The sequence below is a fragment of the Leucopleurus acutus genome (assembly GCF_964270905.1).
Source record: "Leucopleurus acutus genome assembly, chromosome: 6".
Classification (NCBI taxonomy): domain Eukaryota; kingdom Metazoa; phylum Chordata; class Mammalia; order Artiodactyla; family Delphinidae; genus Leucopleurus; species Leucopleurus acutus.
The window spans coordinates 112,323,088-112,346,945 of record NC_139149.1 but is presented as its reverse complement, the minus strand read 5'-3'; the positions used below and the strand labels follow the sequence as shown (position 1 = coordinate 112,346,945).

Below are 23,858 nucleotides of genomic sequence, written 5' to 3'. Positions count from 1 at the left end.
GCCACAACTAGAGAAAGCCCGTGCGCAGCAACGAAGACCCAACACAGCCAAAAATAAATCAAAAAAAAAAAAAAAGATCATAGACTTCAATGTTAAAACCTAAAACTATAAAACTTCTGGGGGAAAACCTCTGTTATTTTTGCCATAAGAAAGAGATTTTTTTAAAAAATAGGACTTAGAAAGTACAAACCATGAAAGTAAAAGCAAATTGGACTACTACAAAATTTTAAAGGCATTTGAAAAGGCAGGCCACAAACTGAGAGAAAAAATTTATAAAACATGTATTTGACAATAGACTTGCATCCAGGATATATAAAAAATACTTAGAACCTAATCAGAAGACAACCCAAATTGGGAAGCCACTTTACAAAAGGAAATCTATCTATGAACACCCAATAAGCACAGGAGAAGATGCTCAGTATCATTAGCCAACAAACTAAAACCGTAATGACACATCACTGCACGCTTAGTAGAATGATTAAAATTTTAGATGCTGACAAAACTAAGTGATAGCAAAGATGTGGAGCAACTGGGACTGCCGTGTATTGTTGGTGGGAGTGTAAAATGGTACAGTCACTTTGGTAAGGAGTTAGCTTATTTCCTGTGAATTTAAACATTGACTTATCAATTCTCCTGGATTTTTATCCAAGAAAAATTAAAACATGTATCCTTACAAATACTGTATGTAAATGTTCATAACCAAAAATGGGAAACAATCCAAATACCAGTGAGCAGGTGAACAAATTGTGGTGTATCCATACAATGGGATACTATTCATCAGTAAAAGAAGTAAACTACCACCCCATGCAAAACATGGATGAATCTCAGAGACATCGTGCCAAGCAAAAGAAGCTAGTCACAAAGGAGTAATACTCTTAGGATTCCACTTATCGATGTGAAATTGTCAAAAAAGAAAACCTAAGCTGTAGTTACAGAGGCAGATCAGAATCAGGGGATGGGGGATTGACTACAGAGTGGCATGAGGGAATTTGGGGGGTGACGCAAATTATATCTCAATTTGCTGGTGGTTACTGAGTGTTTTCATCGACCTCTTTTAAACTGTGCGCTTAAACTGGATGTGTTTTATTATAAGTAAATTATACTTCAGTAAAGTTACTTAAGAATATATGGTTTATGCGGGCTTCCCTGGTGGCGCAGTGGTTGAGAGTCCGCCTGCCAATGAGGGGGACGTGGGTTCGTGCCACGGAGCGGCTGGGCCTGTGAGCCATGGCCGCTGGGCCTGCGCGTCCAGAGCCTGTGCTCCGCAGCAGGAGAGGCTGCAGCGGTGAGAGGCCCGCATACCGCAAAAAAAAAAAAAAAAAAAAAAAAGAATATATGGTTTATTAAAATTAATAGTTTGTTGTCTTCCCATGTCACAGATCTCCTTTCTTCCACTCCTTCTTCCCTCCAAACTATTCTTTACATAGCAAGTGATCTTCTTAAACGTAGGTGAATCAGATCATGTCACCCTCTGCTCAAAGCCCTGTAGTGCTCTTTGTACTTGGTAGTGTATTGCCTGCGGGCTCCTGGCCTACAGGAACCTGCTTCGTCTGACCACTGCCTAACTGACCTCCTTGCAGTCCACTCATCTGCTTATTCACAACGTACTTCCCATGCTGACTTTGTGGAATTTCTGGTCACAGGCTCTCTTCCACCCCCGAGACGACTTTTTTTTTTTTTAAAAGCAGAGGGAGGTTTTTTGTTTTTTTGTTTTTACATATTTATTTTTGGCTGCGTTGGGTCTTTGGTTCTGCGCGTGGGCTTTCTCTAGTTGTGGAGAGCGGGGGCTGCTCTTCACTGTGGTGGCTTCTCTTGTTACGGAGCTTGGGCTCTAGGCGCACAGGCTTCAGTAGTTCTGGCTCCCGGGCTCTAGAGTGCAGGCTCTGTAGCTGTGGCGCACGGGCTTAGTTCCTCCGCAGCCTGTGGGATCTTCCCGGACCAAGGATCAAACCCATGTCCCCTGCATCGGCAGGTGGATTCTTAACCACTGCACCACCAGGGAAGCCCCCCTGCGACTTCTTAGTCCTGTAATCTTTTTTGAACTCTGTTCCCTTTACTCTTCATCTGCTAACTTCAGTCACTCATTTGGTCTCAGCTGAAATGTTATTTCCGTCATCCCTGGCTACACAATCTCAGTTAATCTGTCTCTCGTACTCTAACGCCCTGTCCTTCCCTTCGTAGCACTTACACTGTAACTACCTGTGTTTTGTGTTATGAATGTCCACCTCCCCCATTAGATGAGGCTCTTTGCGGGCAGAGTCCATGGCTGTTTTTCTTATTGTCAGCTTCTAGGACAGTACCTGGCACATAGAAGATACATGGTGTGTGTTGAATGAAAGTGAAAATTTTTTTTAAAAACAGTATTTTAAATTAACATTTTTTAAATTGGAGAACTCTTTTACATAAGCTGTTTCAGTTGTCAAGGAGTTTGTATTAGAATTCTTTGCTGGCTTCACATTACTGTAGTATAAGGGCTAGAACTCAGGAATCTCAAAGAGATTCTGTTCTGTTCAGATAAAGATAGAACTTCTAAGGCCCATGGCATTCCTGCCCTCTCAGAAGCCTCCACCCCTTTGAATTCCCCCACCTCATATGCAACTTGGTAAGAATTGTTTGGAATTAAAACCTAATATACTTCTTCCCACAAAGCAGGAGTCTTTGCATCCTCAAAAACAGGGCATACTGGCCCTAATCCATTTACTAATAACTAAGCATAAAAATCACCTAACTTATTTTAAATCCAGGCAGAGTCTATGCAGTTCTAATACACATGAATTTCAGTGGCCACCGTTCATCACCGTTACCCAGCAGCATGGTTCAGATTTCAGCTGCCACTGGATATTAACTGAGTAATTGCATAAAGTACAAACTTTGCTACTAGCTCTTTAGTCTACAGATCACTGTGAAATAACATGTACATCGTGGTCAGTGGCCAGTTACTTCACTCTTTAAAGCCTATCAGTGATTGGTCAGTGCATAGCTGCTATTAATTTCACCACATAGACAGCAAAGTGTGTCGTTTATTGCCTCCTTTTCTCCCAGTGGTAAACTCGGGTAACATTTTACAAGAACGGATAATCGAAGTAGCCAACAATGGTGAAAGTGCAGGAGAGAAACAAAAGTGTATGGGACTTCCCTTGTGGTGCAGTGGTTAAGAATTTGCCTGCCAATGCAGGGGACACGGGTTCGAGCCCTGGTCCGGGAAGATCCCACATGCCTCAGAGCAACTAAGCCCGTGCGCCACAACTACTGAGCCTGTGTCTAGAGCCCAAGAGCCACAACTACTGAAGCCCTTGTGCCTAGAGCCCGTGCTCCGCAACAAGAGAAGCCACTGCAATGAGAAGCCCACACACCACAACGAAGAGCAGCCCCCGCTCACTGCAACTAGAGAAAGTCGCACGCAGCCACAAAAGGCCCAACACAGCCAATAAATAAATAAATATATTAAAAAAAGAGAGAGAGAGAGAGAGAAACAAAAGTATATGGAGCTGTAGAAGAAATAGCTGGCTGTGGGAATGCTGACACTGCTGTCATTTGAGAGGATCCAGATGTGCAGCCAGAGGAACTTAACATAAACCCACAGGAGTGAGGAAAGTGGTTGTGATGAAAAGTATATGAAGATATCCCAGAGGAGTCGACGCTGGCAGAAACACTTCATATTAAAGGAGCTCTTGGAGATATTTCATGAAATTGAAAGTACAAAACAAAATACTGGAAGCTGATCCAAACTTAGATTATCATTAGGGGCTAGAGAAGATGTTCACCCTGTACTGCAAGCTCTACGAGACAAAAGCAATGCCTGTTTAAACTATTCTTGTGTTTTTTACAAAGAAAACATTTTAATTCTCAGTGTCTGTAGTGTTTTCTTTTTTTAATCTATTATTTTTGTCTGTGTTGGGTCTCGGTTGCTGCGCACCGGCTTTCTCTAGTTGTGCCGAGTGGGGGCTGCTCTTCGTTGCGGTGCACGGGCTTCTCACTGCGGTGGCTTCTCTTGTTGCGGAGCACGGGATCTAGGCGCATGGGCTTCAGTAGTTGCAGCATGTGGGCTCAGTAGTTGTGGCTCGCGGGCCCTAAAGCGCAGGCTCAGTAGTTGTGACGCCTGGGCTTAGTTGCTCCGCGGCATGTGGGATCTCCCAAGACCAGGGCTCAAACCCGTGTCCCCTGCATTGGCAGTCGGATTCTTAACCTCTGCGCCACCAGGGAAGCCCCCTGTAGTGTTTCAAATTACAGTGTAAATATTAGTTTGCTATTTTTTTATTTCACTGTAGATGTATAACTGACAGAGTTTTTAATGTTTTGACAAAAAATTTTAAAGGTCACGGTACAATCATAATTTTTTTTTTAAGATTTCTGTGCACAGTTTCAACTTGCACAGGTGTTCTTAGGGTCCTGCACTGCTGTGCAAAGGGAAGACTGCCTGTACGTGTTTTTTTGTTGTTGGGTTTTTTTGCTTGTTTTTTTGTTTTTTTAGCATCCTGCTAATTAACACAGTATAGCATCTCTCTTTGGTTTTGTTTGTTTGCTGCACTAACCAGCATCTTTTTATTTATAGCCGAGGACAGCTGTTTGAGGCCTATTGATAGAGATGGGAAGCTTCTTTGTCCAGGTAAATCTTTTTGGTAGCCTTCAAAAGCTGGCACCTACTCATGCCACCTGTCTTTCTCAACACTTTTACCTTAAACAGTGACTTCCAATACCTAATATTTTTAAGTTACCTTTTAGAAACTGGTTTATAGAACAGACTTTCACCCAGGTGTCTTCCTTGTGAATTACAGACAGTCCTAACCAAAAATCAAACACTTCTGTTTTCTGAAGGAAAACACCTGTCTTTCTGATTAGCTGACATGCATTTTAGTCATGGTTTTGCCCTAGTTGTATCTTTCTAGATTTATTATCAAAGTTTTTTATTTGTTTTGCTGATTTCATCATGATACCAGTTATCACAGTAACCAGAGCCCTGGTTTTTACCTCTGTAACACATCTTGTCATTAGACTTAATTTACTCTTTTGATGGTAGTCACCATAGCAGCTTTAAACTTGGAAGAAGCTAGTCCATCATGCATGAATCAATTCAGAATATTACATAATCCATGCAGACAACAGCTCTCTTTTGTTGAGTATGAATCTAGAACATTCATAGCTGCCTCTTATTTCTTAGCATTGCTGTACAGATAACAGGAGTATACGTCCTAGAGTGAGAAAATCTAAGATCAAACGTAACTGTATATAATCCTTCTGCATGGAGTATAACTCAGTTTTTTTCTTTCTTAACATTCTTGATTTACAAAGAAAGGCTGATTTCAGTGTAGTAGTTTGCCCAAAGGTAGGAATTAATACCATTTACTATGTTATCAAAATTCTTTTTAGTGCCAGACAATTATACTTTGAAGGAAGCAGAATTGAAGATGGGGAGTTCATTGGGACTGTGTCCTGGAAAAGCACCAACTTCTTCTCAGGTAAAAGGAGATCACCTGACAGACCCAGACCAACCTTACCGTGATCAGAAGTTCTTAATTGTATGATTCATTCCTTAACTACTGCAGTAATACTGTTTTTCTTAAAATTTTTCTTTTCCTTAAATGATACCTTTTATTTAGGAATACATCCATGTAGTTCTCTGTGTTTAAGTCAAAAATACTATGTCAAAGTATATTCGTAAGGTTTTTCTGTGAAAATTTTGTGGTTAAGGGAGATCTTTAAAGTTGAGTGGCCACCAGTTTCAACCACCATAATTCATAAATTCTAAAATGTACACTTTTTCTCCTATATTTTAACATCTGTGAGATTAAGATGCATCTTACAGTCAGTGGCATCCTGCACTGGAGCTGATGCTATGCTTCCTTTCTTAGTAGTGCATAAAATATTAAGTAACAACTGGCAGCATTTTAGATTTAATGAAATACAGTATACTGATTTTGAACTTAATTACTCCCTGCAATAATTTAATAGACTCACAGCAGATTTTTCTTTATCGGTATTCATTTTATTTACAGAATACTATCAGGTTGACCTTTGCCTAGAACCCTACCTACTTAATAAACTTTCATTACAGTCCAAAAGCCATAATGAAGTCCTTACTGTTAAGACTCTGTATCATGATAAGCTAAACTCATATCAGGATCCCCATGGCTCCTAGATCCCTGACATGGAACTAATCCACTTCATTAGTTTTCCCAACTACCTCCCCTTTAATTTGTTCTTCCCCAAACTCTAACAAATACTAGTGCATGACAAGATCATAGGAGAAAAAACATGACAAGTGCGGTTGAGTTAGAAAGGAAAAATAGGGCTGTAAAGAACTGAATTGATGAGATCAGATTTACATTTTTCCTGTGGGTTCCAGGGAGTTAAAGTATATGGGACCTCTGGACAGAAAATAAGATCACAAACTAATGACTCAGAAAAAACACAGTTAATGCTTATAGTGTATAATAATTGCAAATCTCTTTGAGGAATGGCTGAGAGAGAGATGGAGATCGTACTAGAATAAATAATGTCTGTGAGAGATGTTTCTTAGGAGTAAAAACATTGGTGATAAAGAATCGTACATTTCTAGGTAGTCAAGATTATTGTTTAAATTGTAACTTTAAACTACCCAACGTAGACTTGTTTTTACATAATTTGATTTTTTTTTTTTTTTTTTTTTTGTGGTACACGGGCCTCTCACTGTTGTGGCGTCTCCCGTTGCGGAGCACAGGCTCTGGACGCGCAGGCTCAGCGGCCATGGCTCACGGGCCCAGCCGCTCCGCAGCATGTGGGATCTTCCCGGACCGGGGCGCGAACCCGTGTCCGCTGCATCGGCAGGCGGACTGTCAACCACTGTGCCACCAGAGCCCCATAATTTGAGATTTTTATTAAAGTTTTATGACCATTGGCTTTCCGGTTTGGGAAATAAATATTTATAGAATTTTGAAATTCAAATTAAATTGCATTTATAACTCTATCTTGATCTTAGCTGTTCCTGTTTTTCGCTGTGGGGAGCGATGTTCAGCCTGGGACAGAGATGGAGATCATAGTAGAAGAAACAATATCTGTGAGAGATGTAAGGAATTTTACTTTGGGTGGCCGGGGTCTGTGGGTGTTTGGTATGGGGAGCAGTGGGAACCTGTGTTAGGATTTTGAGATCCTGAGGGTAGGGTTTACAGAATATGCATTAAAGAATTCTATGTATTCAATAAAAGAATAGTTTGGATTGCTTGAAAGGTGGTGAGCCAGCTGTGGTTTTAAAAATATTATTCTTTTTTCTTGTCTGACTACTAATAATGCATGTTTATTGTAGAAATTTGGGATATATAAAAATGGGTTAAAAGAAAAGAATTAAAACCCCTCATTATCCCTTATCCCACTAATGTTAACATTTTGGCATATTTCCTTCTGCTGTTTCTACATTATGTGTACACACATCTCACACACAGGTGTGAATGTGTGTGTGTGGTAAAGCAAACAATTAGGTTAATGTCACTGAGAACAGGGACTTTCAGTCTTGGAAAATGGAGAGGCAGATAACATCAGTGTGGTTAAAGAAAGCCTGTACTCCTGAATTTGTTTTTAGGTTTGTTTTAAATATTTATTTGTTTGCTTGTTTATTTACTTATTTATTTTGGCTGCGCCATGTGGGAATCTCCGTTGCGGCATGCGTGATCTTTAGTTGTGGTGTGTGGACTTCTTTTTTTAATATTTATTTATTTGTTTGTTTATAATTTAAATTTTTTAAATTTAATTTTATTTTTTTATACAGCATGTTCTTACTAGTTATCCATTTTATACATATTAATATATACCTGTCAATCCCAATCTCCCAATTCATCCCACCACCACCACGCCCTGCCCCGCTGCTTTCCGCCCTTGGTGTCCATATGTTTGTTCTCTACATCTGTGTCTATATTTCTGCCCTGCAAACTGGTTCATCTGTACCATTTTTCTAGGTTCCACATGTATGAATTAATATGCACTATTTGTTTTTCTCTTTCTGACTTACTTCACTCTGTATGACAGTCTCTAGATTCATCCATGTCTCTACAAATGACCCAATTTCCTTCCTTTTTATGGCTGAGTAATATTCCATTGTATATATGTACCACATCTTCTTTAACCATTCGTCTGTCGATGGGCATTTAGGTTGCTTCCATGACCTGGCTATGGTAAATAGTGCTGCTGTGAACGTTGGGGTGCATGTGTCTTTTTGAATTATGGTTTTCTCTGGGTATATGCCCAGTAGTGGGTTGCCCATTCTAACTGGTGTGAGGTGATACCTCATGGTAGTTTTGATTTGCATTTCTCTAATAATTAGTGATGTTGAGCAGCCTTTCATGTGCTTCTTGGCCATCTGTATGTCTTCTTTGGAGAAATGTCTATTTGGGTCTTCCACCCATTTTTGGATTGGGTTGTATGTTTTTTAATATCGAGATGCATGAGCTGTTTATATATTTTGGAGATTAATCCTTTGTCCGTTGATTCATTTGCAAATATTTTCTCCCATTCTGAGGGTTGTCTTTTTGTCTTGTTTGTAGTTTCCTTTGCTGTGCAAAAGCATTTTAAGTTTCATTAGGTCCCATTTGTTTATTTTTGTTTTTATTTCCATTACTCTAGGAAGTGGATCAAAAAAGATCTTGCTGTGACTCATATCAAAGAGTGTTCTTCCTATGTTTTCCTCTAAGAGTTTTATAGTGTCTGGTCTTACATTTAGGTCTCTAATCCATTTTGAGTTTATTTTTGTGTATGGTGTTAGGGAGTGTTCTAATTTCATTCTTTTACATGTAGCTGTCCGGTTTTCCCAGCACCACTTATTGAAGAGACTGTCTTTTCTCCATTGTATATCCTTGCTTCCTTTGTCATAGGTTAGTTCACCACAGGTGCGTGAGTTTATCTCTGGGCTTTCTATCCTGTTCCGTTGATCTGTATTTCTGTTTTTTTGCCAGTGTCTTGATTACTGTAGCTTTGTAGTATAGTCTGAAGTCAGGGAGTCTGATTCCTCCAGCTCCGTTGTTTTCCCTCAAGACTGCTTTGGCTATTCGGGGTCTTTTGTGTCTCCATATAAATTTTAAGGTTTTTTGTTCTAGTTCTGAAAAAAATACCATTGGTAATTTGATAGGGATTGCATTGAATCTGTAGATTGATTTGGGTAGTATAGTCATTTTCACAATATTGATTCTTCCAATCCAAGAACATGGTATATCTCTCCATCTGTTTGTATCATCTTTAATTTCTTCCATCAGTGTCTTATAGTTTTCTGCATACAGGTCTTTTGTCTCCCTCAGTAGGTTTATTCCTAGGTATTTTTTTCTTTTTGTTGCAATGGCAAATGGGAGGGTTCCCTTAATTTCTCTTTCAGATTTTTCATCATTAGTGTATAGGAATGCAAGAGATTTCTGTGCATTAATTTTGTATCCTGCAATTTTACCAGATTCATTGATTCGCTCTAGTAGTTTTCTGGTGGCATCTTTAGGATTCTCTATGTGTAGTATCATGTCATTTGCAAACAGTGACAGTTTTAATTCTTTTCCAATTTGTATTTCTTTTTCTCCTCTGATTGCTGTGGCTATGACTTCCAAAACTATGTTGAATAATAGTGGTGAGAGTGGACATCCTTGTCTTGTTCCTGATCTTAGAGGAAATGCTTTCAGTTTTTCACCATTAAGAATGATGTTTGCTGTGGGTTTGTCATATATGGCCTTTATTATGTTGAGGTAGGTTCCCTCTATGCCCACTTTCTGGAGAGTTTTTATCATAAATGTGTGTTGAATTTTGTCAAAAGCTTTTTCTGCATCTGTTGAGATGATCATATGGTTTTTATCCTGCAGTTTGTTAATATGGTGTATCACGTTGATTGATTGGCGTATACTGAAGAATCCTTGCGTTCCTGGGATAAATTCCACTTGATCATGGTGTATGATCCTTTTAATGTGTTGTTGGATTCTGTTTGCTAGTATTTTGTTGAGGATTTTTGCATCTCTGTTCATCAGTGATATTGATCTGTAATTTTCTTTTTTAATAGTATCTTTGTCTGGTTTTGGTATCAGGGTGATGGTGGCCTCATAGAATGAGTTTGGGAGTGTTCTTTCCTCTGCAATTTTTTGGAAGAGTTTGAGAAGGGTGGATGTTAGCTCTTCTCTAAATATTTCATAGAATTCACCTGTTAAGTCATCTGGTCCTGGACTTTCGTTTGTTGGAAGATTTTTAATCACAGTTTCAATTTCATTACTTGTGATTGGTCTGTTCCTGTTTCCTATTTCTTCCTGGTTCAGTCTTGGAAGGTTATACCTTTCTAAGAATTTGTCCATTTCTTCCAGGTTGTCCATTTTATTGGCATAGAGTTGCTTGTAGTAGTCTCTTAGGATGCTTTGTATTTCTGCAGTGTTTGTTGTAACTTCTCCTTTTTCATTTCTAATTTTATTGATTTGAGTCCTCTCCCTCCTTGATGAGTTTGGCTAATGGTTTATCAATTTTGTTTATCTTCTCAAAGAACCAGCTTTTAGTTTTATTGATCTTTGCTACTGTTTTCTTTGTTTCTGTTTCATTTATTTCTGCTCTGCTCTTTATGATTTTGTTCCTTTTGCTAACTTTGGGTTTTGTTTGCTCTTCTTTCTCTAGTTCTTTTAGGTGTAAGCTTAGATTGTTTATTTGAGATTTTTCTTGTTTCTTGAGGTAGCCTTGCATTGCTATAAACTTCCCTCTTAGAACTGCTTTTGCTGCATCCCATAGGTTTTGGATTGTCGTGTATCATTGTCATTTGTCTCTAGGTATTTTTTGATTTCCTCTTTGATTTCTTCAGTGATCTCTTGGTTATTTAGTAACGTATTGTTTAGCCTCCACGTGTTTGTGTTATTTACGGTTTTTTTCCCTGTAATTGATTTCTAATCTCATAGTGTTGTGCTCAGAAAAGATGCTTGATGTGATTTCAGTTTTCTTAAATTTACTGAGACTTGATTTGTGACCCAAGATGTGAATTATCCTGGAGAATGTTCCATGCACACTTGAGAAGAAAGTGTAATCTGCTGTTTTTGGATGGAATGTCCTATAAATATTAATTAAATCTATCTGGTCTGTTGTGTCATTTAAAGCTTCTGTTTCTTTACTTATTTTCATTTTGGATGATCTGTCCATTGGTGTAAGTGAGGTGTTAATGTCCCCCACTATTATTTTGTTACTGTCGATTTCCTGTTTTATAGCTGTTAGCGGTGGCCTTATGTATTGAGGTGCTCCTTTGTTGGGTGCGTATATATTTATAATTGTTATATCTTCTTCTTGGATTGATCCCTTGATCAATATGTAGTGTCCTTCCTTGTCTCTTGTAACATTCTTTATTTTAAAGTCTATTTTATATGATATGAGTGTTGCTACTCCAGCTTTCTTTTGATTTCCATTTGCATGGAATATCTTTTTCCATCCCCTCACTTTCAGTCTGAATGTGTCCCTATGTCTGAAGTGGGTCTCTTGTAGACAGCATATATATGGGTCTTGTTTTTGTATCCATTCAGCAAGCCTGTGTCTTTTGGTTGGAGCATTTAATCCATTCACGTTTAAGGTAATTATCGATATGTATGTTCCTGTTACCATTTTCATAATTGTTTGGGGTTTGTTTTTGTAGGTCCTTTTCTTCTCTTCTGTTTTCCACTTAGAGAAGTTCCTTTAGCATTTGTTGTAGAGCTGGTTTGGTGGTGCTGAATTCTCTTAGCTTTTGCTTGTCTGTAAAGCTTTTGATTTCTCCATCGAATCTGAATGAGATCCTTGCTGGGTAGAGTAATCTTGGTTGTAGGTTCTTCCCTTTCATCACTTTAAATATGTCATGCCACTCCCTTCTGGCTTGCAGAGTTTCTGCTGAGAAATCAGCTGTTAACCTTATTGGAGTTCCCTTGTATGTTATTTGTCATTTTTCCCTTGCTGCTTTCAATAATTTTTCTTTGTCTTTAATTTTTGCCAGTTTGATTACTATGTGTCTCAGCGTGTTTCTCCTTGGGTTTATCCTGTATGGGACTCTCTGTGCTTCCTGGACTTGGGTGGCTATTTCCTTTCCCATGTTAGGGAAATTTTCAACTATAATTCTCCTCAAATATTTTCTCTGGTCCTTTCTGTCTTCTCCTTCTGGGACCCCTGTAATGCGAATCTTGTTGTGTATAATGTTGTCCCAGATGTCTTTTAGGCTGTCTTCATTTCTTTTCAATCTTTTCTCTTTATTATGTTTGCAGCAGTGAATTCCACCATTCTGTCTTCCAGATCACTTATCCGTTCTTCTGCCTCAGTTATTCTGCTACTGATTCTTTCTAGTGTATTTTTCATTTCAGTTATTGTATTGTTCATCTCTATTTGTTTGTTCTTTCATTCTTCTAGGTCTTTGTTAAACATTTCTTGCATCTTCTTGATCTTTGCCTCCATTCTTTTTTGACGTCCTGCATCATCTTCACCATCATTATTCTGAATCTTTTTTCTGGAAGGTTGCCTATCTCCATTTAGTTGTTTTTCTGGAGTTGTATCTTGTTCCTTCATCTGGTACATAGCCCTCTGCCTTTTCACCTTGTCTTTCTTTCTGTGAATGTGGTTTTTGTTCCATAGGCTGCAGGATTGTAGTTCTTCTTGCTTCTGCTGTCTGCCCTCTGGTAGATTCTATTTATTTATTTATTCGTTTGGTTATGTTGGGTCTTAGTTGCAGCATGCAGGCACTTCATTGCGGCATGCAGGCTCTAGATTGCGCAGGCTTAGTTGCCCCGTGGCATGTAGTATCTTAGTTCCCTGGCCAGGGATCGAACCTGGGCCTCCATTGGGAGCACGGAGTCTTACCCACTGGACCACCAGGGAAGTCCCTGTGCTCCTGAATTTGAAGAGTCAGAATGAACCTGATATATTTTTTCTTTAAAAAATGATTTTACCCGCTCTGTCCCCTGAAATCACTTATAGAAACAATGATCAACCTGGTAGTAGCAAGCACCCCAGCATTCAGATTGTGGTCACTCAATACCATTTCCTAGAGGAACTAGGGCTTCTCGGAGTAATGGCTGGTTCTGTGTCTAGGTCAGGAAAGTGTATGATGAGCCTGGAACATCTTATCAGGACAGAAAACAGTATAGCTAGCAAAGACCTCTGGGATCAGCAGAGAGCGGCAGGATAAGATAAGATAAGAGTTTGAACCTCAGTGGGAATAATAATGAAAATTGATTCACACATACATAAAGTCCATGAGTTCACAGTGATCCTAAAAAATATGCTATTCATTGCTTACCTGTAGTGGATGCTAGGGAACCGTAAATGAAAGAGTCAAGCATTTATCTTTTTCTTTGCAAACTATACCTCACATCAACCAAATAGATAATGAGAAGATTTTTTTAATAGACATATCCCAGCTAACAAAACGAAGAAAGAATTTTAGACTATCACTGTTTTTCAACTCCTAATGAATTAATGGATCTAAGCAAGGATCCTGAAAAACTGCTAACAACTCCAAAAGAGCAACACCCAGACGTTTAGAAGTTCAAAACAATACCCGTGCTCTTCTTGCCAAAAGAAAAGAAAACTGGACCTGAGTCCAATCAAGCCTCTAGGCCTGAGTACCAGTTTATAAGAAGTACAGGGGACAGAGGGACCTGTCAGGTGCACCACAGGCCTGCGGTAAGCACTGTCCTGAAGTGGAAAACTCCTCTTCAAGAAATCAGCTGCAGTGTGAGACAGGCTGTAGGTTAAAGGAGACTTAGGAGAGATAGCAGGTAGGTGCAATGTGTGGAATTTATGGGGCCCTTGATTCAAACCAAAAGAACTGTAGTAACAGTTTAAGAGAAAGTAAGGAAATTTGAACACTGACAGAATATGTTATTTACGAGTTCTTAATTTTTTTAGATATTATAATTATGTAAGAGTTACATTTTTTAAAAGAATCTTCATCTTTTAGAGCTGAGTACTGAATATCAATAAATGATACCTGACGTTTGCTTCAAAAGAATGTGAGGAGCGAGTCAGGGGAAGTGGGCGGGGCACAGACACAGGACTGGCCGCAGCAGGAGTTGAGGCTGGCAGTGGACACTTGAGGGTTCATTTTACTGTCCTCTGCACGTGTGTGAAATTTTCCATGATAAAACTTTTTTTTAATTTTTTATTATTTTTTAATAAATTTATTTATTTAATTTATTTTTGGCTGCGTTGGGTCTTCGTTGCTGCACACAGGTTTTCTCTAGTTGCGGTGAGCGGGGGCTACTCTTCGTTATGGTGCGCGGGCTTCTCATTGCGGTGGCTTCTCTTATTATGGAACATGGGCTCTAGGCATGTGGGCTTCAGTAGTTGTGCACGGGCTCAATAGTTGTGGCTTGAGGGCTCTAGAGCACAGGCTCAGTAGCTGTGGCGCACGGGCTTGGTTGCCCTGTGGCATGTGGGATCTTCCCAGACCAGGGCTAGAACCTGCATCCCCTGTATTGGCAGGCGGATTCTTAACCACTATGCCACCAGGGAAGTCCCCAAACATGTTTTAAATAAAATGTTTTTTTACCCTTTGTTACAAGCTGTAAATATTTACCCACGTTTTCATTTGCCTTTTAACTTTAATACATTTTTTTGTTTTGGGGTTTTTTTAGCTTTAAAAGAAAGTTTATTATTGACTTACTGCCAGCAAGTGATACATATCATAGGAGTCAGACATTAGAGTGTCTCTGATAAGGTCTGGACTTGTGCTAGATGATTGTAAGGAGGGATACGGGCTAATTTGGGATCGGATGCTATCAAGAGTTGGGGGGCAATTCAGTATCTTATTTATGTTTGTAAGTTGGAAGTGTGAAGAGGGACTAGAAATATCATTGGAAAGGCAGCAGTTACTTAGAGGAAAAGATGGTTAGTCATTTTGTGCCTGGGATGTGGCCTTGGGTAACTTTAGTGTTTTTTCGTTTCAAAGAACGGAAACCACAAAACTTTTCAAAGGTGCGATGTGTATGTCTTTCTTCTGTTCTATCCTGAACCCACTGCAGGCAGAGTCATTCCCCGTGCCCACCCACCCCCCTTCCCCCAGCTGAAACTGCTCCGTCAAGGCTGTCAGTGGCCTCCATGTTGCTGTGTCCAGTGAGCTGTCAGTGGCCTCCATGTTGCTGTGTCCAGTGAGCAGGTCTCACAGCAGGTTGCTGTGTCAGTGGCCTCCATGTTGCTGTGTCCAGGTCTTCATCTTACTCGCTCTTTCAGCAGCAGTGACATACTTGATGACTTTTGTCACTTGCTTTGAGAAGACTGCAGCTCTTTAGGTTTTCTTCCCACCTCTCCGGCCTGCCTGTTCTCAGTCTTGTTTCCTCTTCTCTCTGCCTTCTGGGCGCCTCGTGCTCAAGTCGTAGACGCCATACTCATGTATGAGCTCCTGATCTCTCAACATACTTCACTCACATTTCCCTTTTCTATTACAGTGGCTCCATTTTCTGCTTGCTTAGGCCAAAAACCTTGAAATTGTCTTTGATTCTTTTCTTTCTTACTTCAGAACCAGTGTTTCAGGAAATCGTTTTGGTTCTACCATCAAGATTTATCTGGGATCTGATCATATCTTATTCCTTCCACTGCTGTCACCCATTCACCTCTCATCTGGATTATTCCAGCAGCTTCCTAACCGATCTCCTTCCTTCCAGCCTGACACCTCCCAGGGTGTGTTCTTACAAAGAAGTGGAGTAATCCTTTAAAGTGAAAGATCAGTCAGTCCTCTGCACACAACCCTGCTCTGCTTTCCCATCTCACTCGGGGTGAGGGGGGGAGCCCCGAGTGACCTTGCAAGGCCCTGTGTGATCTGGCCCTTTGGTATTTTTAAAGAAAGAGTCTGACTATTACTCTCGCTCGCTCTACTGCAGCCACGTTGGCCACTAGGCTGCTCCTCAAGCAGCCCTTTACACCGGCAGTTTCCTCTGTCTGGAACACAGTTAGGCTGAATGCTCAATTGCTTGTTTTTCTTAAATAATGGAGGCCTTTGAGACTGCAGTTTTCTTTGAATATGGCTTTGGTCCCATTCCCTGTTTTTTTTTAAAATAAATTTATTTATTTTATTTACTATTTATTTTTGGCTGCGTTGGGTCTTCGTTGCTGCACGCGGGCTTTCTCTAGTCGCGGCGAACGGGCAACTCTTCGTTGTGGTGTGTGGGCTTCTCACTGCGGTGACTTCTCTTGTTGCACAGCATGGACTCTAGGCGCACGGGCTTCAGTAGTTGCAGCACGAGGGCTCAGTAGTTGTGCCTTGTGGACTCTAGAGCACAGGCTCAGCAGTTGTGGCGCAGAGGCTTAGTTGCTCCGCGGCATGTGGGATCTTCCCGGACCAGGGCTCGAACCCATGTCCCCTGCATGGGCAGGCGGATTCTGAACCACTGCGCCACCAGGGAAACCCCCATTCCCTATTTTAATATACTCTGTTGTCATTGTCATCATTTTCTAAACAATCTTTAATTCTAGAGTCTCTTTTATTTTTAATCAGACAAGTAATTGTGGATTTCGTCTTATTTTTTAAACTTTGGGGGGACTAAAAATCCCCCTTGGTCACCACCCTACTCTTGTCGCTTCCCCAGAAGTCACTGTTGTCATTGGACAGTATAATCTTATCCACATCAGTAGAGTGTATCCTTCCGTACCTTTGCTGTGTGTGTACCAATGTGTGGGTATGTATGTACGTGTAGAAATAAGAGCTTGACTTGTACGGTTTTCTTTAAAATCATAAATGGGATCCCAGAACTTTGTTTCACTAAAATATTTTAAAGATCTTTTAAGACCAGTAAATATAAACCTCTTTTATCTTTTTAATTGTTTTAAGACCTCTCATAGTTTATTTAAATGTTCCCCTGTTAGTCCAGGGATGTCTGGATTGTTGGCCGTTTTTCTCCTGATCCAAGCAGGGCAGCAGTGATCATCCTTTGTACTGCTCCCTTCTGCTCTATTATAGTATAAATGAAATTTTACATACTCCTTTGCCCTAAAGTTATTTAAGAATGTTTTTCCCCTCAAGAAGTTGGGAGTATTTTTGTGACTATTTTTGTTTTGTTTAAACGTCTGTTAATCGTGTCTCGTTTATTGAATTGTGCCATGAGCTCACAGTATGCATCGTTCTTCCCTCATGAGTTGATGTGTGACCAGTTGTTTCTTAGATGATAAATAAAAGCTAATCTCCTTCTCTAGGAGTCAGAGTTCTGTGAAATCAGCCTAATTAATCACATCTGGTCAAAAATACACTGTTAGTCCTCATAAGAAGGGAATCATACCGCAGTCCTGGAAGTGGATGAACTTTTAGATAGACCTGGTTGCGAACACGGGAAACTGGTTTTCCCTGCTGAGTTGGCGCCACGTAGCCCTTAAGAAGCGCTTACTTAATCACTGCATCGTGTGTATCTTTATCTATTTGAGAATTACTAAATATAATCAGACTCAGATAGGCCCAGGGTCAAAAAAGGGTGTTTCTCACAATACTGTAACTCAGATATAGAACAACTAATGAACATAGTTTTTTTTTCTTACAGTGTTTAAAGGTAATGCTGGAGAAATCTGGCCTATCAGGTAAGTTACAGACCACGATGATACGTAAGTTTATCCACATCCTTTACTTACAATACATTTTCTATAAGCCTAATGAAAACTTTTCAAACTTTCTTTTTCTCCGGGGTTGTCAGTTATGCTTTACATTTCTATACGTACATAATTCTCCTGTTTCTTTTTTGCAGGCTAAAAGAAAACTAGTTGGAGGTTAGCCTAATTCTAAGGAAAGAGAGCCTAGATAGGGAACAACAAAGGTACAAAAGAGATACAGTTAAGATATAGACCCTCTGGAATTTCCTAGATCTTTTGCTGAATTTGTTTTTTTAACCTCATGGATTCAGAATTTCAATGCATCGTGTTTCAGGCCAGTATTTGTGTGTATAGATTAGGGAATGTAATATGAATGAAAAACGTAAACCCAGGGTGTCCTGAAGTGGCTACCCAGGTGGACCCACGGAGCAAGCTTGAGGAAGCACCACACTGCTTTCATTAGAGTGAGTGCTTGCCATTCTCTCCACCAGAGCGGAAGCATGGGGCTCCGTCATCTGGCAGGGACGTTCACTTGCTCAGCTTCCAGGAGTTTCTGTGCGATGCCTCAGGTCATCTTGACAGTAGTCGTCCCATGCAGGGATCATCCCCCGTTCCCACTTTCCAGATGCTGAAAATGGTTAAACGGCTTACCCAGTGTTACAGAGCAAGTGGCCAAGTGGCTCTGATTTCAGAAGTCTGATTTCTTTCTACCATGCTCTGCTATGAAGTAATGGTGTTCACTCTTAACTTACTTTCTTTTTTTAAACAAACTTAGATTAGGTTAAATATCGATATAAATCTTACTGCATTTAAAACTAGAACCGATGACAAAAGAGGGTCTACAAAGAACAGTATTGGGATTCAAAACCTGTGGCCTGTGCAGGATAAATGTGAGGTCCGTGTTTCTTCGCTCGTCTGTAGCTTCTTTCGGTGGGTGGGGGGAGTTGACTGTTATAAAACATTGCTAGTTTTTTAACCATCAGGATTTTCAACTTTTGCTTGGTTCCCTCTCCCCGAAAAAAGTTCTCTCCCCATGTCGTGAGTGTGTAGCAAGCATGCTGAAAAACTGAAATCTGATTAACCTTCGTAAATGTTCATTTGTACCAACTACATTGAAGCACTGTGCCAAAAGGACACGCTTTCGTTAGATCGCTGCTGACTAGATAGGACAGGTTTGCCGTACATGTTATCAGTTGCTGAGCGATGTTAGCGTGTATTTTCGTCCAAGACAGTGAAATAAAACTCAATTTCACGATTTTAGGAGGGATTCTGTGCTTATGTATGTACATCTGTCTATGCTTAACGTGTGATGTGGATGCGCTTGTGTACTTGTAAATAATAAAGGTGTAAGTAGATGTTGCATACTAGTACCAAGTCTTATTTTTATTTGCAAGTATACAGTTCTTGGTGGAATAGAGAGAAAATTAACCAAGTTGGGCAATGACTTAATTTTTTTCAGGCCCTGGAAGAGATAATTTACTTTAAAAAATTAGTTAATACTGGGCTTCCCTGGTGGCACAGTGGTTGAGAGTCCGCCTGCCGATGCAGGGGACGCGGGTTCGTGCCCCGGTCCGGGAAGATCCCACATGCCGCGGAGCGGCTGGGCCCGTGAGCCATGGCCGCTGAGCCTGCGCGTCCGGAGCCTGTGCTCCGCAACAGGAGAGGCCACGATAGTGAGAGGCCCGTGCACCGCAAAAAAAAATTAGTTAATACTTATTAGATGATATCCCATTTGATATTCATTTATCCAGAAGGGTCATTCCTGACAAACTCTTAAAACATATTATTCTGAATTCTTTTTCATCTGATTTTGATTCCTTCATAGGAGACTCATGGCATTTACGGAAAATGGATTGGTGCTATGAAGCTGGGGAAGCTTTATGGGAAGAAGTAAGATTATTTCTGTACATTTCATTTGTAACGTGATTGTGCTTATTTTGTATTTTCATAAGGACACCACCCTACTCATGTGAATAAATTCTAGAGAAAGCTTTACTTTTTTTTTAGGATATACAAATCCATATGGGGGTCTACTTTTTCCTTACTGCAGTTTTTTCACAGAGTCAGAGGGAAAGTTTCAGCTAAGTGGGAACATATCTAACATCTGTATTGAGCCCTCTTTTGATAAGAGAATATGTCTCTAGTAGTAGTTCTTCATTAACAGGCAGAGAACTACAGAGAACAAAAGACATTTGTACCAGTGAAAGAATTTGAAGATACACTCTGAATTTTGAAACCTGAATATGTTAATCTGAGAGTTTCTCTGTAAGTTAATGATGGCAGAATTCATCTTACCAATCAGTCACTTAGGCTCTGATTCAAACTGCATCTCTAAATCCGGCCCAGACTCGTAGGGTAGACTTAGGAGCAGTGTTATCACAGGGTGTTTGGAATCTGGTTAATCTTATTTTAAAAAATTTTTATTGAAGTGTAGTTGATTTACAATGTTGTGTTAGTTTCAGGTGTACAGCACAGAGATTCAGTTAAATGTATATATTCTATTTTAGATTCTTTTCCATTATAGATTATTATAAGATATTGAGTATAGTTTCCTGTGCTGTACAGTAGGTCCTTATTGGTTATCTCTTTTATATATAGTGGTGTGTATATGTTAATCCCAAACTCCTAATTTATCCCTCTCCCCCTTTCCCCTTTGGTAACCATAAGTTTGTTTCTATGTCTGTGAGTCTGTTTCTGTTTTGTAAATAAGTTCATTTGTATCATTTTTTTAGATTCCACATGTAAGTGATATATGATATTTGTCTTTCTTTGACTTACTTCACTTAGTATGACAATCTCTAGATCCATCTGTGTTACTGCAAATGGCATTATTTCTTTTTTTTAAATGGTTGAGTAATATTCCACTGTATATATATACCACATCTTCTTTATCTATTCATCTGTCAGTGGACATTGAGGTTGTTTCCATGTCTTGGCTGTTGTATATCGTGCCACTGTGAACATTGTGGTGTATGTATGTTTTCAAATCAGCGTTTTCTCCAGATATATGCCCAGGAGTGGGACCACTGGATCATATGGTAGCTCTATTTTTAGTTTTTTAAGGAATCTCCATAGTGTTCTCCATAGTGGCTGCACCAATCTACATTCCCACCAACAGTGCAAGAGGGTTCCCTTTTCTCTACACCCTCTCCAGCATTTATTATTTTTTAAATAAATTTATTTATTTATTTTTGGCTGCATTGGGTCTTTATTGATGCACAGGCTTTCTCTAGTTGCGGCGAGCGGGGGCTGCTCTTCATTGTAGTGTGCAGGCTTCTCATTGCAGTGGCTTCTCTTGTTGCAGAGCACAGGCTCGAGGCACGTGGGCTTCAGTAGTTGTGGCACTCAGGCTCAGTAGTTGTGGCTCACGGGCTCTAGAGCGCAGGCTCAGTAGTTGTGGCGCATGGGCTTAGTTGCTCCGCGGGATGTGGGATCTTCCCGGACCAGGGATTGAACCTGTGTCCCCTGCATTGGCAGGCAGAGTCTTAACCACAGTGCCACCAGGGAAGCCCCTCTAGTGTTTATTACTTACAGACTTTTTGATGATGGCCATTCTGACTGGTGTGAGGTGATACCTCACTGCAGTTTTGATTTTCATTTCTCTGATAATTAGTGATGTGAGCATCTTTTCATGTTGGTTAATCATCTTATTGTTGCTCCAAGTAGAAACAAACCTCACAGTCCAAATCCATGGCCTTAGAAGTACAGCCAGAATAAAGCTTTGTGAGAAAGCTTACACAACTGTGCTCACTCCCCTTTCCCCCAATCTTTATCCGCCTGCTTTCTGTTCAGTGAGACACTGGCATTGAACATCAGCAGAGGTTGATCTAAAGCAGGGCCTTCCGGGAAACAGTCCTTGCTGTGTAACAGTCAGGGACAATACAGAGAGGCTCCTCTTGGGTCCTGGCCAGGAATTTGACTGCCTGGAGTAAAAAGTGAACCTCAAAAAATCTTCAGGACATACAGTTTGGATGTCAAAAGAGTATATCTAGTCAAATGGTTTCCTTATTTTCTCCTCTTATTAATTCCCAAATCAGTGTCAAACAGTTCATCTAAAAGCAAACTCATTACCCTCAGAACTAGCTCCGCTTCCCAGATTTGCTTCTTGTCTTTCCCATCCTGATCCTTTTCCGCCTGAAATGTGGCTTACGCTACTTACCTTACATCCGTCATATTAGGTCTCAGCCTTCAATCAGTTTTTCCACTCCTTCTTGACCATTCCCACTGCCGGCTTCCTGGTTCAAGCCCTGTTTTTTTTGTGGTTTTTTGCCTCTTACCTAATTTACTACAAATGGCTTCCCTGAGCCCATGTGTTCCCCACTTCAGTATGTCACAAGTGTGGCAGCTTAGATCGATCTTTAAAAACCCCCTTTGCAGAAATCTTGAGTGGCTTTTTTAAAGCAACTGAAAACTCTTTTTCTTCTGTTCCGCATCCCTTTGACCTGTGACCACCTCTCCAACCCAGTTTTCTTTCCGTTACTCTCCAGCAGATACCTCCCATTCTAGTTAATCTGGTCTCTTAGCTCTTCCCCAGCACAAGTCATACTGACTCTTGACTTAACCTGGACTTCGCCGTGTTCTTCTTTCCCTGAGAAATTCCTTCTTGTTTCCTCTGGCTTTCCCAAATCCAGCCCATCTTTTGGGCTTAACTAAAATTTTATCTTCTGTAGATTAATCTGTCATTTCTTACCTCATCCATCTCCCTTCCTTTAATCTTTTACAGTTCATAATTATACAGTTTTAATACATAATGATATACTTTTTTATGGTTTTAGCTTATTTCTATCTCTTCAATATCTGCTTCGTTATTCATTTACTTATTTCTTGAAAGGGTAATAGAGGCATAGGGTTTTTTTTAAAAGATCGAATGGTCTCTTTCTTCCTTTCAGAAGTCATAAGTGACAAAAAAGATTTTCACTTTCTGTATTCCCAGGATGCAGCACTGAAAGAGCTTATGCTCTCTTCTGGAGACACTTTGCTTTTAATTGAAGGAAAACTTCCTCCTCTGGTAAGATTTTGCTCCTGAATAGACATTGTGTAAATAACAGTTACTGTTTTATGATTGCAAGGATGATATGTTCTCACTGTGTGAGACTGGGGAAATACAATCATAAAGAGAATAGAGTACTTACCCAAAATCCTACCAATCAGACAGCTACCATATTTTACATCTTTATATATTTTCTTCCTATAAAGTCAAATTGTATGTACAATTTTATTTCCTACTTTTTATATTTTACTTTTTAACCTGACCATAAAATCCAGAAACAATCATTATATCCAATATATGACTTACCACAGTTTTATTCACCTATATCCCTGTTGTTTGGATTTTAGCTTGTTTAAAATTTGTTGTTCTTATAAATAGTAATAAATATAAATCCTTCTTAAGACAATTCTAAAGATGGAATTAACAAGCCAAATTGTTTTCCCAAAGAGTCGTACCAAGTTTACAGTCCTAATGTGTGTCTGTGAGAGGGCTCACACCACTGCTCTTCCATAGACACTGTGTATTACCACTTGGAAAAGCCATTACTTATTAGTTTGTTTTTGTTTTAATGTGGACACATGTAAAGATGAAAATGACGCAGAATTCCAGCATTCAGATAATCATTTGCTTATGATTAGAAAACTCAGACAGTGTAGAAGCCTATAAAATGATAAACAGAAGTTTCTCCCATATCTTTCTCTCCAGAAAGAGCCACAGTAAACTTATTTTTCCTTGTGTATCCTTCCAAGAAAAAAATTATGCCTGTTTGTATGCTGAATGTAAATATGTGTGTATCCTTTTCAAAGTTTACATAAAGGGGGTCATATTCTATGCACTGTTTTATACCTTTCGTTTTTTGTTTGTTTTTATTCATTTAATATATCTTGAGGATCTCACATCAGCACATACAGACCTACCTTATTCTTTTTCATGACTTCATAGAATTCTGTTGTATTTTATACTGTGCTCTTTAAAGTTAATTTTGAATTGATAATATTCATGATACAAAATTCAAAGTGTATAAAAAGCTGGGCCAGGAAAAGTATCCCCCATCCCTCCTGTCCCCCTGCCACTTGGGGTCCTCCCTCCACAGGCAGCCAGCTTCCTCTGTATCCTTCCAGAGGCACGTGCTTATTAAACTTAATGCACACACACACGTATGTATGTGTATATACATATGTACACATTCATATGTATATACATATTTTTATTTACACAAATGATTATAAGCTTGACACCCTATTCTGCACCTAGCTTTTTTCATTACCCCCATATACATGCCACATCAGTACCCATGAAGTTATCTCGTTCCATTTGACGTATATGGAGGTACCGTGATTTATTTTTTAACCAGTCTCTTTTCAAAGAATATTTAGGTTGT

The 23,858-nt window shown here is 39.7% G+C and overlaps 1 protein-coding gene across 7 annotated transcripts in view; it reads left to right on the top strand.

Annotated features, from left to right (window-relative positions):
* Window positions 1-23,858, top strand: part of USP40 (ubiquitin specific peptidase 40) — an 89,653-nt gene that overhangs the window by 50,201 nt on the left and 15,594 nt on the right. For all 7 annotated transcript variants that reach the window (XM_082841207.1, XM_082841206.1, XM_082841205.1 and 4 more), the window contains 6 exons: window positions 4,553-4,606; window positions 5,368-5,456; window positions 6,956-7,042; window positions 17,442-17,478; window positions 19,313-19,377; window positions 22,421-22,495. In XM_082841207.1, the coding sequence (XP_082697333.1) occupies window positions 4,553-4,606; window positions 5,368-5,456; window positions 6,956-7,042; window positions 17,442-17,478; window positions 19,313-19,377; window positions 22,421-22,495 (407 nt within the window). The remainder of the gene's footprint in view (window positions 1-4,552; window positions 4,607-5,367; window positions 5,457-6,955; window positions 7,043-17,441; window positions 17,479-19,312; window positions 19,378-22,420; window positions 22,496-23,858) is intronic.